This window comes from Ovis canadensis, chromosome X, assembly GCF_042477335.2.
Source record: "Ovis canadensis isolate MfBH-ARS-UI-01 breed Bighorn chromosome X, ARS-UI_OviCan_v2, whole genome shotgun sequence".
NCBI lineage: Eukaryota > Metazoa > Chordata > Mammalia > Artiodactyla > Bovidae > Ovis > Ovis canadensis.
In genome coordinates this window covers 115802136-115820232 of record NC_091727.1, presented here as the reverse complement: position 1 = coordinate 115820232, position 18097 = coordinate 115802136, and the positions used below count along the sequence as shown (strand labels likewise).

Below are 18097 nucleotides of genomic sequence, written 5' to 3'. Positions count from 1 at the left end.
TATCCAGCTCCTACACACTGGGAAGACCTAGAATTCACGTTTCCACGTGCTCAGTCTGATGCACAGCCCTGATTTCCTATTTGCAATGTGGGTTGGACAGTGGGCTGACCGAAGTGATCTGCTTCAGCCCCAGGCCCTCGCCCTGACCCACGGCTTGTGACCCACGGCCCACCACCCACAAGCAGCGGATCGCTGACTTCGAGAATGTGTAAAGCCTTGCACATGTCTGCGCCCGCCCTCCCTGGTCAATTAGAAAAGAAACCCGGATGTTTGGGGGGCGGGGGGAGAAGCTGGCGTCTACCCATGAGGCAGCGCGCTTAGTTATATACTTCTGCCCTCTTCTGAGACACTCATTCCGCTCTGAGAGCCGCCGCGGGCCGTCGCTGTGGCTGCAGTCGCCGCCTAATGTTTTCGCGCTCCTCCCTTCCCTCCTCCTCTTTCTCCTCCTCCGAGTCCCAGTCAGGCTGACCTGCCCCGCTCGCGGTAAGTGTCCCCCGCCTGCGCCGCGCGGAAGCAGGCAGGGGCTCTCCCGCGAGGCTGTGGCCACTTTGCTCTGGGGGCAGTTTAGGTGGCCCGGCTATGAGGACTGGGTCGAGGGTCTGGATGCTGGCATAGATCGCCAGGATGGCCCAGGGTGCGGGGGAGGGGACGGACTTGGCGCGGTGGCGGGTGGGCCACCATCTTGCGCCAGCCCGGAGGGGGAGGCATCTCGGAAAGGTAGTTGCTTGGCGGCAGCGTTTGGCCACCCTCAGGCCGACAGCGTTTGGTCACCCTCAGGTCGGAGACGCGCGGGTTGCTGCTGCTCCCTCCTCACCTTCGGGGGCCTAAGTGTCGGTCTGTCCCAGCCTGGTTTTGGCTTTTCTTTCTGCAGGCAACTCCCTTTGGTCTTTTGTACATATGATGCCGATGTTTGGCGAGACCCGCCCACCCTCAAGGCTCTTCAGTGTTGGGAATAGAGGGGAGAGAGGGTCCCGAACTTTCTGGCTCCTGCCCCCCTTGGGCCCCTCCTTTCTGTGCTGACTCCCCCCACCCAGGTTACTGGTCATTCAGTGCTTACACCCTTGTTCTTGCCAAAGGAACCTCTCTCCTTCGTAGAAATCGTGCTCCATTCCGTTATTGTCTAGAGGAGAAGAGCCCTGAGGAGAAACGTGGAGTTAGAGACACAATTTTTTAACTGTGATCGTTGCAGGTTTTACTTAATGAGACGGAAAAATTATCTCATACTGAGGTTTTATCTTTCTCTAGACACGGAGGGAGTTCCTCTTAACTTATCTCAAGTTTTAATGCTATTTTAAAAGGAGAGATCGGAGAAGAAAGTGTCAAGTGAACTAGCTTCTTCTACATCCAAGGAGTTCTCTTTGTTTGCAAGGATTTTTTAGGTGTGTTTTTTTTTTTTTAATCTGTGAACTTAAATTTTGCTTTTATTATTTTCAGGTTTGAACAGTGATTTTTAATGTCTTTTAGTGCCATTAAACATAAAATTAAAACTGAGAAGTAGAGTTTTAACCACAAAATTCTCGTCTTAGCATTTGTGATGTGTCCTGCTTTGGGGGGGGGGGAGGTTACAGTGAAAATTCAAATTGTCTCCTTAAGCAGAAACTTTACTAAGCCTATGAAGACACCAATTTGCTTATAAAATTAAGGCTGTGTGCCCTTGATGTGTTAACATTGGTACAAATCCCACTACAGTTGTATCTTGCATTTATACATTTCATTGCTATCACCTCCTTTGAGGTGGGCTGCAGGGTGTTGATAGAACTGTTTTGAAGTTGAGGAAACAACCTCAAGGAGATTTTACCCTTAGTCCTGTGGTTAAGAGTGATAGAACCAATTCTTGAACCTAGGTCTTCTGACTCCTTAGCCAATGCTCAGTCCACTATATTATGATCCACTTTTTGTGAGAGTGAAGTGGTTAAGGAGGAAAAGCAAGTAGACTCACCTAAAACATATAGGTAGCATTTTTCCATTTTTTTTCTTTTATATTTAAAATATTTAAGACTTCATATCAAAACAACATTGTAAATCAGCTATTCAGTAAAAGTTTGAAAAAAAATTCATATCTTTTCAACTTTTTAGTATTAAAATAATATTATTTCCAAGTATGTTGAAATTTTGAAAAAAGTCCTATGTTGAAGGGGTCCAAATTTCACCTTCTCCTCTTCAACCCATTTTCATCAGTTCAGTTTTCTAGTTCAATCTAATTTTTTCAGCCTAGGGTTTTACTCCTTGGTAACAGCTTTTTTAGTGGAAAAAGAAAGTAGGGGAATGGATATATATTTCTGTACCTCCTCTTCTCTTCAATTTGTTTTCTTTATTCAGGAGAGCATTTAGAACCATACCCAAATATTTCTGTTGTTCTTATTATACAGGGAAAATACCTAAATGATTAGCAATTTTTGTAAATAGAAAATAACCCATAGTTTTAGTGACAAATAAGATATTTATTGGATATTTATATTGAAAATGTTTTATTTCAAAGGTGCTTTTTTGAAGGTCAGAAGTATTTCACATATTCACCAAATATGTAACCCTGAATATTTTTCTTTTTGCTTCAGAGAAGGACTTAAAATATACATGATTTTCAGTCAGGTGGTTTTAAATAGTGACTCAAGAAGGACTTGGTTTTCTGTATGATTTGTATCAAAAGTTTATCTAGGCCTTTTTAATTCATTCCTTGCAAAGCAGTTTTCTTTTAAGAAGTGTTTTTAATAACCGTATATCAAGAAAAGTAGCCATCCCTACATACCATCTGGGTCCAATGTACTATTTTTCTTTCATTTTTTGTATTTTAAGTCATTTTAGAAATAATTGCATAAGAATAAAAAATAGTGAAACCAGTTTCATTAGATAAGTATTAATAAGACATGGTATACTCCTTTGTATGTTCTTAGAAAAACAAAAAATACATTTCAGAAATTGCTAAAAGTATCCAATTGTCTTTTTATTAGGACAGATCCTAAAGACATTTGCAAAAATGTAAATCAGTGTCATTCTTATTAGATTTTTTTTGTTTTTGAAAAGTTATTTTAATTTATTTATATGGGCATGTGATGGGCTTTTTATTATTTTGTTAATATATATTTAATTTTTTCCTCAGTTTCAAGTTCTAATATGGTAAGTATAAATAGATATAATCCACATAAACAAAAAGCTCATTGGAGTCATCAGCAAGTTTTAAGAATGAAGAGTGGGCCTGAGATAAAAAGTTTGAGAACTACTAATCTGGCGTTATTTGTGACAATATTTTAACAGTTCTATACATGGACTAGAATTTTTGTTTCTTTTTAGTGCTTATATTCATCAACTTGTATGACTTTTAGTAAAGAAGGAAATGTTGAGCAAAATAAGGCAAATTACTGTATAATAATTTTTCATGTGCTTTATTTAATCTTCCAGTAGTGTTGCAAGGAAGGTATTACTGTTTTTATTTTACAGATAGAAAAGCTAAGTTCAAAGAGATCAATTAAATATCCTATAGGTTTGGCAACCAGAAAGTAGTAGACTTCAAATTCCCACTCAGTTGTTCAGTTCCTGTGTATAGTGTTCCCATGATTGTGCTCCATATCTTTACTTGATATTTTCCCTAGTGGTTTAGTTTTACTCCTATAAAATGTGAATTAACAATATATACTTCTTGAAGTTACTTTAGAAATTAGTGATTATATAATATCTTATGAAACTTCAATGAAGTATTTGTTATATAATTTGGCTTTGAAAGGTCCACTATGCACTAGTCTTTTCTCCAGGTTGTATCTTTTACATATGAATTGCAATAAAAACATCTCCTTATAGATAAAATCTTTACTCTGAATATGATATAAAAATTACTTTGTAGAAAGTATATTTTATTAGAATGGTGGTCCATATCAAAAGCTAATGTTAAAATGTTTTAAAATATAGACAAGCTTTGCAAAATATTATGCTAATGATTTTAAATCTTAATGTCAAGTAGCTGTTTTCTACATATAGATGAATTATTAAAGTAAACTGAGATACAAGTTGAAAACTTAAATTAGGGAAGAAATAGTAAAATTATTAAAGATCTGCTCAAAATGTACATAGACTCAAAATATACCTGTGTTTAGGCTTTCAAAAAATAACTTCTACAATATAAAAACTTGGACAAAGACAAGATGATGAGTCTATGTTTTTCTTCTAAATTATATATGATTTGTTCCTAAGATCTGGTTTGAGAGTTTGAATTGTTTTTAGGTGCCAGTGAAGTTGTCTAATAAACCAAGGTATAATACAGTGTTTCTTGGATTTCAGTACAATACCACTTAATTCCTATTATAAGGAAAACATTTTCACAGATACCCTCTTACTTCAAGTATTTAAATATTCTTAGAATTCTTGTACAGTCATAAAATAATCAGGACTGCAAAATCAATGCTATTCAAATCAACCTTACAACACTGAATAATACACTTTGGTGAAACAAAGTCACTAACTACTTCAATTGAGTTTTTCACACCCATAATTCCTATCTACCTAGGCAGTAGCAAGATTTTTCTATTTAAACTTTTTCAGTACCTTCATTTCTCTGTACAAACTGTTACTTTTCCTTTTATTTAGTACAAATACATCATTTAGATATTCTTTCTCTCTGTTCTTTTATTAGGTACCAGCAGTAAAAGTAATGGTACTTGATGACAATGCAGTAGTAAATATAGACAAAAACATGAGTACTGATATAATAAACCAATTCAACTTCTGAGTGTTTACCCAGAGGACACAAAAACACTAACTCAAAAAGATATCTGCACCCCCATGTTCACTGCGGCATTATTATAATGTTATTATTGTAATAACCAAGACATGGAAAAATCTAAGTGTCCATCTTTAGATGAACGAATAGAGAAAATATGGAATATTATTCCACATTATTCCATGGAATATTATTGAGCTATTAAAATGAAGGAAATCCTGCCATTTGCAACAACATGAATGGACCTTTAGGGCATTATGCTAAGTCATAATGTGTGGAATCTTTAAAACATACGCACACTTCATAGATACAGAACACAGATTGGGGGAGGGGAGGACAAAATTGGGTGGAGGTGGCCAAAAGGTACAAACTTCTAATTACAGAACAAGTCCTGGGGATGTAATATAGTGTGGTGTGACTACTATTAATAAGACTGTGCTGGGTATTTGAAAGTTGCTAAGAGAGCAGGGGCTTCCCAGTGGTAAAAGAATCCGCCTGCCAATGCAGGAGATGCAGGTTCAATAAGTGGGTGGAGAAGATCCCCTGGAGTAGGAAGTGGCAACCCATTCCTGTATTCTTGCCTGAAAAATTCCGTGACAGAGGAGCCTGGCAGGCTGCAGTCCATGGGGTTGAAAAGAATCAGAAACAACTGAGCACACGCGCTACTGCAAGAGAGTAGCTCTTAAAAGATCTCATCACACACACACACACAACAACTGTAGTGATAAATGTTAATTAGACTTACTCTGGTGATCATTTTGCAATATATATACACGTGTCACATCAGAACTTGAATGTCTCCCTGTTCTACCTCCTGTCTCTCTACTCTGTAATTTTATGGCTTTGCTTCTTTGTTGGTGTCTGTCTTAGGTAGTCATTCTCCATGTAGTGATTTCCATCACCACCAGGCCTATATCCTATCAGCTTATTATATGCCTAACAGCTTTATTCAGCTATAATTCACATAGTGTACAATTCACCCATTTGAAGTGTACAATTCAGTGATTTTAGTACATCCACAGTGCTGTGCAGTTATCACCACAATCAATTTTAAAACATTTTCATCACCCTGTGAAGAAACCTCATATCCATTAGGAGTCACTCATTTACCCCCCAATCCTCCCAGCTGTAAGCAACCACTACTCCACTTTCTGTTTTTATGAATTTTCCATTTCTGGAGATTTCATATAAATGAAATCATATAATATGTAGTGTTTCTAGCTTCCTTCAGTTAGTATAATCTCAAGATCCATCCATCCATTTTGTAGTATGTACCAGTACTTCATTCTTTCTATGACCATATTATTCCCTTGTATAGGTATATCACATTTTGTTTCTCCATTAATCAGGCATTTGTGTCATTTACTTTTTTGCTATTATCAATAGTACTGCTATGAATGTTCATCTATATGTTTTTGTGTGGACAAATGTGTTCAATTCTTTCTTGCTAGGAGTGGAATTGCTAGGTTATGTGTTAACTTTTTGCCTTTTCATACTGTTTAGGGGGAAAAGGGAGAAGAGGGGAGCAGAGAATGAGATGGTTAGATAGCATCGCTGACTCAGTGGACATGGATTTGAGCAAACTCAGGGAGATAGTGAAGGACAGGGAAGCCTGGTGTGCTGCAGTCGACGGGGTCGCAAAGATTTGGACACGACTTAGCTAAGGAAACAAGAGCAAATGTTAATTTTAAGTCTTAAGTTTGTGACTGCCAAAGTTTTTCCCACAGTGTCTGCATCATTTTATATTCTTACCAGCAATATATGAAGGTTCCAGTTTCTCCATATGCTGGCCAACACGTTATTAATCTGTTCTTTTTAGTCACAACCATCCTAGTGAGTATGAAATGGCATCTTAATATTTTCAAGTATTTCATCTTGTAAAAGCACATAACATACAATTTACTATTGTAATTCTTTTAATCCACAGATTTTTTTTTAATTTTTGTAGAATTAACTCTTAAAAAATAGCTGAATTTTAGATGTATAAGAGCTGAAACAAGATATATATATATATATATATATATATAATTATTTATACATGCAGTCTCCAAAAACTGAATGGATTATGCTCCAAGAGGTCTTTCATTAGTCAGTTACTTGAAATTCATTTTCCCCCACATGAGACCAGTCTATTGAATTTGGGCATAGTACTCCCACCTGATGGAGAAGGCAATGGCAACCCACTCCAATACTCTTGCCTGGAAAATCCTGTGGATGGAGGAGCCTGGTACGCTGCAGTCCATGGGGTTGCTAGGAATCAGACACGACTGAGCAACTTCACTTTCACTTTTCACTTTCATCCATTGGAGAAGGAAATGGCAACCCACTCTGGTATTCTTAACTGGAGAATCCCAGGGATGGGATTCTGGTGAGCTGGTGGGCTGCAGCCCTGGTGGGCTGCCGTCTATGGGGTCGCACAGAGTCGGATATGACTGAAGCGACTTAGCAGCAGCAGCAGCAGCAGCATCCCTACCTGAGTCAGTAGCTGAGGTGGAGAGTTCTCTTCTTATTTTGGTGTCAACTGTGGGTTGCAGAACAGGGAGACCCTTTGGAGTTGCTATTATAGGAATGCTAAGATACTCCTTACATATTTTTCTAGGTATTCCATTTCTCTAACAAATGACTTAATTTCTCATAAAATTCTTTGCCTTGCCACCAAAGCTCTGAAGTGATGATCTGAGAGTTTTTTTGTGGTGATCGTTTTGGGGAGGCTTAACTGCTTTATTGGGTAACATAGCTTTAGACTAAAGTTATGATCCTAATGGCATCTGAGAGTGTTTATGAACATACTGATTGAGGCTCCTTGGTGGCTGCTCTTGGCCTCAAAAGCTATCTCTGTAGTCATAGGCAATAGATATGACTTGTTTATATAGACTACTTGTGCATTTAGTACTAATGTAGACCTTTTGTGCCAAACAATGTTGTTTACGATCATTTAATAAAAGGGTTCTATTTGAATTTCAAAGGCTGTACAGTGGTGACTCTTAAAAAATACTTTCTATTCTTCATAGCAGTAGGTCCTTAATGCTGAGCAAGAATTGTCATGAATCTATCTGCTTGACATATGCATTAACCTTAATTCTAGTTTAGGGACAAGCAATAACTATTCAAATAATTCAGTTCAGAGGTTTCAGTAGCCGCACCTCAGAACTAGGGACATTTAAGTACAGAATTCACTAGAGAATTTTATAATGGTAATTCAGACATTTCTACCAGTAACTTCTTCTGGAGTTAGTTTTTTTTTTTCCCTTGATCTAATGATTAAAGGGAATGATTTGGAATTGGAAGAAGCAAGAAAGCTTGCTGTTGCTAGTCTGAGGATAAAGAAATATGTGGAGACTCAGTTAACTGTTTATCTTAATACTTTAGATTATTGATGTTTAAGTTTAACTTTTTTAAATAGCTGAAAATTTTTTAAGCATGCTTATCTTGTATGTAAAAAATATGGTATGTGCATGAGAATTCAGAATAGAAGTTATTGTTTTAAAAAAGCAATTTAAATGTTTTTTGAAAATGTTTGAATATTTTAAAATGCCCAAAGAAACATAGACTTTAGGTTATAAACTTGTGAAAGTAAGTACTATGATTTATCTATCAATTTTTCCTCTAGAATTAAGCACATTACATTGAGTGCAGAAGGCAATGAGTAATTTTTTTAATGAATTAATTATGATAAAATGTGTCCAATTAGTTTTCTGTTCCTTTCAGTTAGCATTGGTAAGAAACCAAAAAAAGGCCTAAAAGTTTCTTTTGAATGCCTTTTTAAAATAATATTATTTCTGAAATGTGAAGAATAGCAGTTAAAAATTAACGTTACTTAGAATTTCAAACTCAGATTTACTAAAACATGTATTACAGGGTGATTACTCATTTTTATAGGATACCTTTCAAAAATTATTTGTAATTAAATAATTTGTCAGATTTCAAGTAATAAATGCTATTTACATTCAGGATTTTATTTAAAACATTTTCATTCATTCAGGAATGAACCAGTTACGAAAAGTGAGTAGTATGTATATATCAAACTCTAAAGGTAAACTGTTTATAGAGAAAAATATTTGACGTGTGAACATTTAACAAATCCACCCTAATAGTAAGTGTCTTTACTTTATAGGGCAGAAAACTAAGACCTAACTTGCTACCTTGTCTGAAGTCACATGGTGAGTTTCTGGAAACTGAAATGATACCCAGAGATTTTTGAAACCCAAATATCACGTTTCAATATATTTGGTGTTACTTAAAGTGACTCATAAAATTGATTGATGTCATGTGTTAGTGCTTAGGTGACTCTGCAACTTGATGGACGACGACACCTCTTTTCAACCAAAAAGTAAGTATTGCTGCTGCAAGTGATACTAGTGTACTTGGCTCATGTATTGATAATCTTGCTTCATGAGAAAATGTGAGAGAGACGGAGGTGGGCATATTGAAAAAAAAACACAAAAAACCTCTTAAATTTATTGTAGTAATCTGTGTAGTTGCTAGGTTGTATCTGACTCTTTGCGACCCCATGGACTGTAGCCTGCCAGGCTCCCCTGTCCATGGTATTCTCCAGACAAGAATACTGGAGTGGGTTGCCATTTCCTCTTCCAGGACTGTAGTAATACTATAGTAAAAAAAGAACTACATACAATAAAAATGTCAGTAAAATAGGAATGAGGTGTTTCTTCCTCATCTCCAGTATACATAATTACAGACGTATTTCTATGTGTAGACACAAATATAAATTATTTCTAAATAAGATCATACTATATATACTATTACATGCCCTTAAAATTTTTTACTCATCAATCTATCTTGATTGATTTACTATCAATCTATCTTGAATATAGTGATAGTGATACCCAGTTAATAAGAATGTGGAAGACCTATGTATCTGTATATTAAGACCATCGTATTAACACAGATATAATTTTTTTTATTATCAGTATACATGGGTCTCTCATTTTTTTTAAATTTGGCATTCCCTGACTTTGCCTAGTTTCTTAGCCCTTATATTTCCATATGTTAAGTGCTTACTGCATATCCAATAGACTGCTGTGTGTAGGAGGAAATATAAAGGAAGAAGAAACTATGTTCTTTACTCTCAAGGAGCTTACTTTGGAGTTAGACATGTACAGTGATGAATGGCAGAAAAGAAACCAATATTATAAAGCAATTATCCTTCTATTAAAAATAAATAAATTTAAAAAAGAAACAGCAAGGGACTTCCCTGGTGGTCCAGTAGTTAAGAATCCATTTGCCAATGCAGGGGACACAGGTTCGATCCCTGGTCCAGGAAAATGGGGACAGCAAAGCTGGCTCACCCAAACTGTTGAAGCCTGGGCCCTCTAGAGCCCATGCTCTGCCACAAGTGAAGCCACCAAAGTGAGAAGCCCGCTCACCACAACTAGAGAAAGCCCATGTGCAACAATGAAGACCCAGTGCAGCCAAATAAATAAAATCAATTAGATTAAAAAATAAATGAAAGATAAATTTTAAATAGCATTATCTAATTTTAAATAAGGATATCATCATCTAAGTCAGAACCCTGGAGTTATTAGTTTGTTTTGTTTTTATTTTTTCAGAGTTGTCATCCCATCCACATCTCGCTCCATATATCTAGCTAAGAGTGAGAGAGCAAGCAATAGAGGAGGTGTACATACTAGGCCTCTGTACTCCGTTTTGTTTTTTTTCCTCACAACATCCACTTTCAATAGTTTAGTTGTTAGATCAGTTTTTGCCGTTATCTAATGATTTTTCCATCAAGGAATAGCAGGATTTTAATTTTCTTACACTTCACCACCTAATAAGCATCTCCCAATGTAGTTATTTCTCAATTTCTAGTGAAATCATATTTGATGTTTTTATTGTGATGCCCACATAACATTGTTTGCTGATGTAGCCTCAAATTAAATTTTTTTGGTTTTTAAAATTCACTAAATTTTACTAGAATCTATAGCCAAGTCCTCTCACACCCTTCTGGCACCTCTTAACTTGATTTTCTACATGGTAAAACTTGTCGGATAATCTAACAATTTGATTGTGTGTATGTGTGCATGTGCGTGTGTGCATGTGTTTGGTCTCCTAGAGACATTCCTCCTGGGAGTAATGTTCACTTCTACTCTGGCTGGTTGCTCTCTAGACTTAAAACAGCTATTGCCCTGGGACTTTCTTTTGTCTTTGATTGTGTTGAATGTCATGTTTTCTGCATTCCATTGTTTTCCTCCTTAAGTCTCATATTTTGATATGGTCTTCCTAAGAAAATAAGGGTGAATGGGAGGTAAATTTTGTGTGATGTTGCTGGCCTTTATTTTTTTTTTTACTATCTAATGCGTGTCCATTTATTTCACAATTATGAAAGAAATCACCCACCCTCTGCCCCATCCCCCCAAAACAGTCTCTTTTTACACTTAAAAGCTAAAACCAAATGAAGATAGACAAGTTAATTTCAGTACAATTATTTTTTCAATGAAGCTGTCATAATTAGAGTTTAAATTTCTTACAAGTGACCAATGTCCAAGTGATGTGCTTAGTTGCTCAGTCCAGTCCAACTCTTTGTGACACCATGGACTGTAGCTCACCAGGCTTCTCTGTCCCTGAGGATTCTCCAGGCAAGAATACTGGAGTGGGTTGCCATGCCCTCCTCCAGGGGATCTTCCCAACCCAGGGATTGAACCCGGGCCTCCTACATTGTAGGTGGATTCTTTAGCATCCGAGCCACAGGGAAGCCCAATGTCCAAGTGACTTATAGGGAAATCCTGATTATATAGGGAAATCCTGATTATTGACTGTATTACAAGTTAGCAAATTCTAGTACAAAAATAGCCTGTGTGCTGGAATAGGCTTTCCTTTTACATAGGGACTTCCCTGATAGCTCAGTTCATTAAGAATCCGCCTGCAATGCAGGAGATACCAGTTCGATTCCTGGGTCAGGAAGATCCTCTGGAGAAGGAATAGGCTACCCACTCCAGTATTCTGGCCTGGAGAATCCCATGGACTGTACAGTCTGTGGGGTTGCAAAGAGTCAGACACAACTGAGCGACTTTCACTTACATAGGCCTCAGGTTAGTCTACATAATCCCTTAATGTCTTGGGGTTTTTTTCTTCACAAATGGCTCATTCATCATAGCTGAAGCAGCCTGGCACCCCTGATGATATCTATGCTGGGTCTGCCTGGGGCTGTGCTGGAGACAGCAGGCTTGGGCATGCATCATTGGTCTGGGGGCAGCAGGGCAGAGACCCAACTCCACTCCAAGCCCTGGAAGGAGGGAAGAGTTGTGGGCAGAGCTGCCTAGGACAGGGGCACTGTGCAGGACAGCCCACTTCCTGTGGCCTCGGTGGTCAGTAGAGCCCTGCCCTTGGTGTATGCGGAGGAAGTGGGCAGGCTACTTGTCCATAAGGAGATTGAGCTTCTCCTGGAACTCAGTGAACAGGTGCTGGAAGCAGAAGTTCTGTGGACTCCCACTGACTTCAGTGGAAGTGTGTTCCAGCCCCAGTAAGTCCTTGCACTATTTCCGGGAGTTGGTATTCAAACCTTTTGCTCACGAGGTAATGTGCGCAAGAGGAGGTACCGCGAGAGAGGGGGTACCACGAGAGGGAGGGAGGGGTACCACAAGATAGGAGATACCACGAGAGAGAATGTACTGTGCGAAAGCAAGAACCATGTGTAGAGGCGTTACTGTATGAGAGCACATAACCGTGCATAGCGGAGCCAGTGGAAGTACCACAAGAAGGGTGTACTACGAGAGAGGTGGGTACTGCGAGAGCAGGTACTGCGTGTGGAAGCAGTACCGAGAGAGAGAACATCATGCGCATAGGCCAGTGGTGCTACTGCAAGAGAGGGGGTACTGCGAGGGGGGAAGGGGTAGTGTGAGAGGGAAAGGGATAGTGCGAGGTGGGAGAGGGGTAGCGCACAAGAGGAGATACCACGAGAGAGAACATACCATGCGAGAGCACGAACCAATTGTAGAGGCGTTACCTTGTGAGAGGAGATATTGCGCATAGCAGAGCCAATGGCAGTACCGCAAAAGAGGGGTGTATTGCAAGAGAGGTGGGTACACCGAGAGAGGACGTAGCACGAGAAAGAGGGTAGCGCATGTAGAGGCAGTACCGTGTGAGAGGACATCCTGCACATAGGCCAGTGATGGTATTCTGAGAGGGGGGGGTACCGCAAGGTGGGGGGAGGGGTAGCACAAGAGCGGAGATACCACGAGAGAGAACGTACGGTGCGAGAGCACGAAACTATTGTAGAGGCATTACCACGTGAGAGGACATACTGCTCATAGCAGAGCCAATGGCGGTACCACAAAAGAGGGGTGTGCTGTGAGAGAGGTGGGTACCCCGAGAGAGGACAGGGCAGGCGAGAGCAGGTACCGCATGTAGAGGCAGTATCGTGTGAGAGGACATCGTGTGCATAGGCCAGTGGTGCTATTGCGAAGGTGGGGGTACCGCGAGGGAGGGGGGGAGGGGTAGCGCGAGGGAGGGAGGCGTAGTGCGAGGGAGGGAGGCGTAGCGCGAGAGAGGGAGGCGTAGCGCGAGAGAGGGAGGCGTAGCGTGAGAGAGGAGATACCGCGCGAGAGAACGTACCGTGCGAGAGCGCGAACCAATTGTAGAGGCCGTTACCACGTGAGAGGACATACTGCGCATAGCAGAGCCAATGGAGGTACCACAAAAGAGGGCAGTGCTGTGAGAGAGGTGGGTACTCCGAGGGAGGATGTAGCATGCGAGAGTGGGTACCGCATGTAGAGGCAGTATCGTGTGAGAGGACATCCTGCACATAGGCCAGTGGTGCTATTGCAAGGGGTGGGGGCATACCACGAGGTGGGAGGAGGGGTAGCACGAGGGAGGGAGGCGTAGCACGAGAGAGGAGATACCGTGAGAGAGAACGTACCGTGGGAGAGCGTGAACCAATTGTAGAGGCACTACCACATGAGAGGACATACTGGGCATAGCAGAGCCAATGGCGGTATCAAAAAAGAGGGGTGTGCTATGATAGAGGTGGGTACCCCGAGAGAGGACGTAGCACGTGAGAGCGGGTACTGCATGTAGAGGCAGTACCTAGTGAGAGGACATCCTGCGCATAGGCCAGTGGTGCTATTGCAAGAGGGGGGAGTACTGCGAGGTGGGAGGAGGGGTCTGTGATGGAGGGAGGGGTAGCGCGAGTGAGTTAGGCATAGTGGAACAGAGGAGATACCGCGAGAGAGAACGTACCGTGCAAGAGCGTGAACCAATTGTAGAGGCGTTACCATGTGAGAGGACATACTGCGCATAGCAGAGTCACTGGCGGTACCACAAAAGAGGGGTGTGCTGTGAGAGAGGTGGGTAACCCGAGAGAGGATGAAGCACGGGAGAGCGAGTACTGCATGTAGAGGCAGTATCGTGTGAGAGGACATTGTGCACATAGGCCAGTAGTGGTATTGCGAGAGGCGGGGTACCGCGAGGTGGGGGGAGGGGTAGCGCATGAGAGGAGATATCGCGAGAGAGAATGTACCGTGCAAGAGCACGAACCAATTGTAGAGGCGTTACCACGTGAGAGGACATACTGCGCATAGCAGAGCCAAAGGCGGTACCACAAAAGAGAGGTGTGCTGTGAGAGAGGTGGGTACCCCAAGGGAGGCCGTAGCACGCGATAGCAGGTACTGCATGTAGAGGCAGTATCATGTGAGAGGACATCCTGCGCATAGGCCAGTGGTGCTATTGCAAGTGGGGGAGCATAGCACGAGGTGGGAGGAGGGGAAGCGCGAAAGAGGGAGGGGAAGCGCGAAAGAGGGAGGGGTAGAGCGAGGGAGGGAGGCGTAGCGCCAGAGAGGAGATACCACGCGAGAGAACATACCGTGCGAGAGCACGAACCAATTGTAGAGGCATTACCACATGAGAGGACATACTGCGCATAGCAGAGCCATGGTGGTATCAAAAAAGAGGGGTGCGCTGTGATTAGAGGTGGATACCCCGAGAGAGGACGTAGCATGGGAGAGGGGGTACCACATGTAGAGGCAGTACCTAGTTAGAGGACATCCGGCACATAGGCCAGTGGTGCGATTGTGAGAGGGGGTACTGCGAGGTGGGGGGAGGGGTAGTGCACGAAAGAGATATCGCGAGAGAGAACGTACCGTGCGAGAGCGCGAACCAATTGTAGAGGCATTACCACGTGAGAGGACATACTGCGCATAGCAGAGCCAATGGCGGTATCACAAAAGAGGGGTGTGCTGTGAGAGAGGTGGGTACCCCGAGGGAGGACGTAGCATGCGAGAGCGGGTACCGCATGTAGAGGCAGTATCGTGTGAGAGGACATTGTGCGCATAGGCCAGTGGTGCTATTGCGAGAGGGGGGAGTACCGCGAGGTGGGAGGAGGGGTAGCGCGAGGGAGGGACGGGTAGCGCGAGTGAGTTAGGCGTAGTGCGAGAGAGGCGATACCACGAGAGAGAACGTACCGTGCGAGAGCACGAACCAATTGTAGAGGCCATTACCACGTGAGAGGACATACTGCGCATAGCAGAGCCAATGGCGGTATCACAAAAGAGGGGTGTGCTGTGAGAGAGGTGGGTACCCCGAAGGAGGACGTAGCATGCGAGAGCGGGTAGCGCATGTAGAGGCAGTATCGTGTGAGAGGACGTCGTGCGCATAGGCCTGTGGTGCTATTGCGAGAGGGGGGTACCGTGAAGTGGGAGGAGGGATAGCGCACGAGAGGAGATATCGCGAGAGAACGTACCGTGCGAGAGCACGAACCAATTGTAGAGGCGTTACCACGTGAGGACATACTGCGCATAGCAGAGCCAGTGGCGGTACCACAAAAGAGGGGTGTGCTGTGAGAGAGGTGGGTACCGCGAGGGAGGACGTAGCATGGGAGAGCGGGTACCGCATGTAGAGGCAGTATCGTGTGAGAGGACATTGTGCGCATAGGCCAGTGGTGCTCTTGCGACGGGGAGCGGGGGGGGGGGGCAGCGCGAGCGAGGGAGGTGTAGCTCACAAGAGGAGATATCGCGAGAGAGAACGTACCATGCGAGAGCGCAAATCAATTGTAGAGGCAATTCCAAGTGAGAGGACATACTGCACATAGCAGAGCCAATGTCGGTATCAGAAAAGAGGGGTGTGCTGTGAGAGAGGTGGGAACCCCGAGAGAGGACAGAGCACGCGAGAGCAGGTACCGCATGTAGAGGCAGTATCATGTGAGAGGACATCGTGTGCATAAGCCAGTGGTGGTAGTGCAAGAGGGGGTACCGCGAGGTGGGGGGAGGGGTAGTGCACAAGAGGAGATATCGCGAGAGAGAACGTACCATGCGAGAGCACGAACCAATTGTAGTGGCGTTACGTGAGGACATACTGCGCATAGCAGAGCCAATGGCGGTACCACAAAAGAGTGGTGTGCTGTGAGAGAGGTGGGTACCCCAAGGGAGGACGTAGCATGGGAGAGCGGGTACGGCATATAGAGGCAGTATCGTGTGAGAGGACATCGTGCGCATAGGCTAGTGGTGCTATTGCGAGAGGGGAATACCACGAGGTGGGGGGAGGGGTACGCACGGGAGGAGATATCGCGAGAGAACGTACCGTGTGAGAACACGAACCAATTGTAGAGGCGTTACCACGTGAGAGGACATACTGCGCATAGCAGAGCCAATGGCGGTACCACAAAAGAGGGGTGTGCTGTGAGAGAGGTGGGTAACCCGAGAGAGGATGAAGCACGGGAGAGCGGGTACTGCATGTAGAGGCAGTATCATGTGAGAGGACATCCTGCGCATAGACCAGTGGTGCTATTGAAAGCGGGGGAGCATAGCACGAGGTGGGAGGAGGGGAGGCGCGAAAAAGGGAGGGGTAGAGCGAGGGAGGGAGGCGTAGCGCCAGAGAGGAGATACCACGCGAGAGAACATACCGTGCGAGAACACGAACCAATTGTAGAGGCATTACCACATGAGAGGACATACTGCGTATAGCAGAGCCATGGTGGTATCAAAAAAGAGGGGTGCGCTGTGATAGAGGTGGGTACCCCGAGAGAGGACGTAGCATGGGATAGCGGGTACTGCATGTAGAGGCAGTACCTAGTTAGAGGACATCCGGCACATAGGCCAGTGGTGCTATTGCGAGAGGAGGTACTGCGAGGTGGGGGGAGGGGTAGTGCACGAAAGAGATATCGCGAGAGAGAACGTACCGTGCGAGAGCACGAACCAATTGTAGAGGCATTACCACGTGAGAGGACATACTGCGCATAGCAGAGCCAATGGCGGTATCACAAAAGAGGGGTGTGCTGTGAGAGAGGTGGGTAACCCGAGAGAGGATGAAGCACGGGAGAGCGGGTACTGCATGTAGAGGCAGTATTGTGTGAGAGGACATCGTGCGCATAGGCCAGTGATGGTATTGCGAGAGAGGGTACCGTGAGGTGGGGGGAGGGGTAGTGCACGGGAGGAGATATCGCGAGAGAGAATGTACCGTGCGAGAGCACGAACCAATTGTAGAGGCGTTACCACGTGAGAGGACATATTGCGCATAGCAGAGCCAATGGCGGTACCACAAAAGAGAGGTGTGCTGTGAGAGAGGTGGGTACCCCAAGGGAGGCCGTAGCACGCGATAGCAGGTACTGCATGTAGAGGCAGTATCATGTGAGAGGACATCCTGCGCATAGGCCAGTGGTGCTATTGCAAGCGGGGGAGCATAGCACGAGGTGGGTTTAGGGGAAGCGCGAAAGAGGGAGTGGTAGAGCGAGGGAGGGAGGCGTAGCGCCCGAGAGGAGATACCACGCGAGAGAACATACCGTGCGAGAGCACGAACCAATTGTAGAGGCATTACCACGTGAGAGGACATACTGCGCATAGCAGAGCCATGGCGGTATCAAAAAGGGGTGTGCTGTGATAGAGGTGGGTACCCCGAAAGAGGACGTAGCATGGGAGAGGGGGTACCGCATGTAGAAGCAGTACCTAGTTAGAGGACATCCGGCACATAGGCCAGTGGTGCTATTGCGAGAGGGGGTACTGCGAGGTGGGGGGAGGGGTAGTGCACGAAAGAGATATCGCGAGAGAGAACGTACCATGCGAGAGCGCGAACCAATTGTAGAGGTATTACCACGTGAGAGGACATACTGCGCATAGCAGAGCCAATGGCGGTATCACAAAAGAGGGGTGTGCTGTGAGAGAGGTGGGTACCCCGAGGGAGGACGTAGCATGCGAGAGCGGGTACCGCATGTAGAGGCAGTATCGTGTGAGAGGACGTTGTGCGCATAGGCCTGTGGTGCTATTGCGAGACGAGGGTACCGTGAAGTGGGAGAAGGGATAGGGCACGAGAGGAGATATCGCGAGAGAACGTACCGTGCGAGAGCATGAACCAATTGTAGAGGCGTTACCACGTGAGAGGACATACTGCGCATAGCAGAGGCAATGGCGGTACCACAAAAGAGGGGTGTGCTGTGAGACAGGTGGGTAC

At 43.9% G+C, this 18097-nt stretch overlaps 1 protein-coding gene across 12 annotated transcripts in view; it reads left to right on the top strand.

Annotated features, from left to right (window-relative positions):
• The first annotated feature begins 279 nt into the window (after window positions 1-279).
• Window positions 280-18097, top strand: part of ZNF280C (zinc finger protein 280C) — a 73141-nt gene continuing 55323 nt past the window's right edge. For 2 of the 12 annotated variants that reach the window (XM_070290817.1, XM_070290809.1), the window contains exons 1-3: window positions 282-483; window positions 8823-8868; window positions 8985-9038. In XM_070290817.1, coding sequence (XP_070146918.1) covers window positions 9008-9038 — 31 coding nt within the window. In that variant the 5' untranslated portion in view covers window positions 282-483; window positions 8823-8868; window positions 8985-9007. Of the gene's footprint in view, window positions 484-1245; window positions 1382-6780; window positions 8869-8984; window positions 9039-18097 lie in introns of those variants that run through there. The other 10 variants (XM_070290819.1, XM_070290812.1, XM_070290814.1 and 7 more) reach the window with 9 other exon arrangements.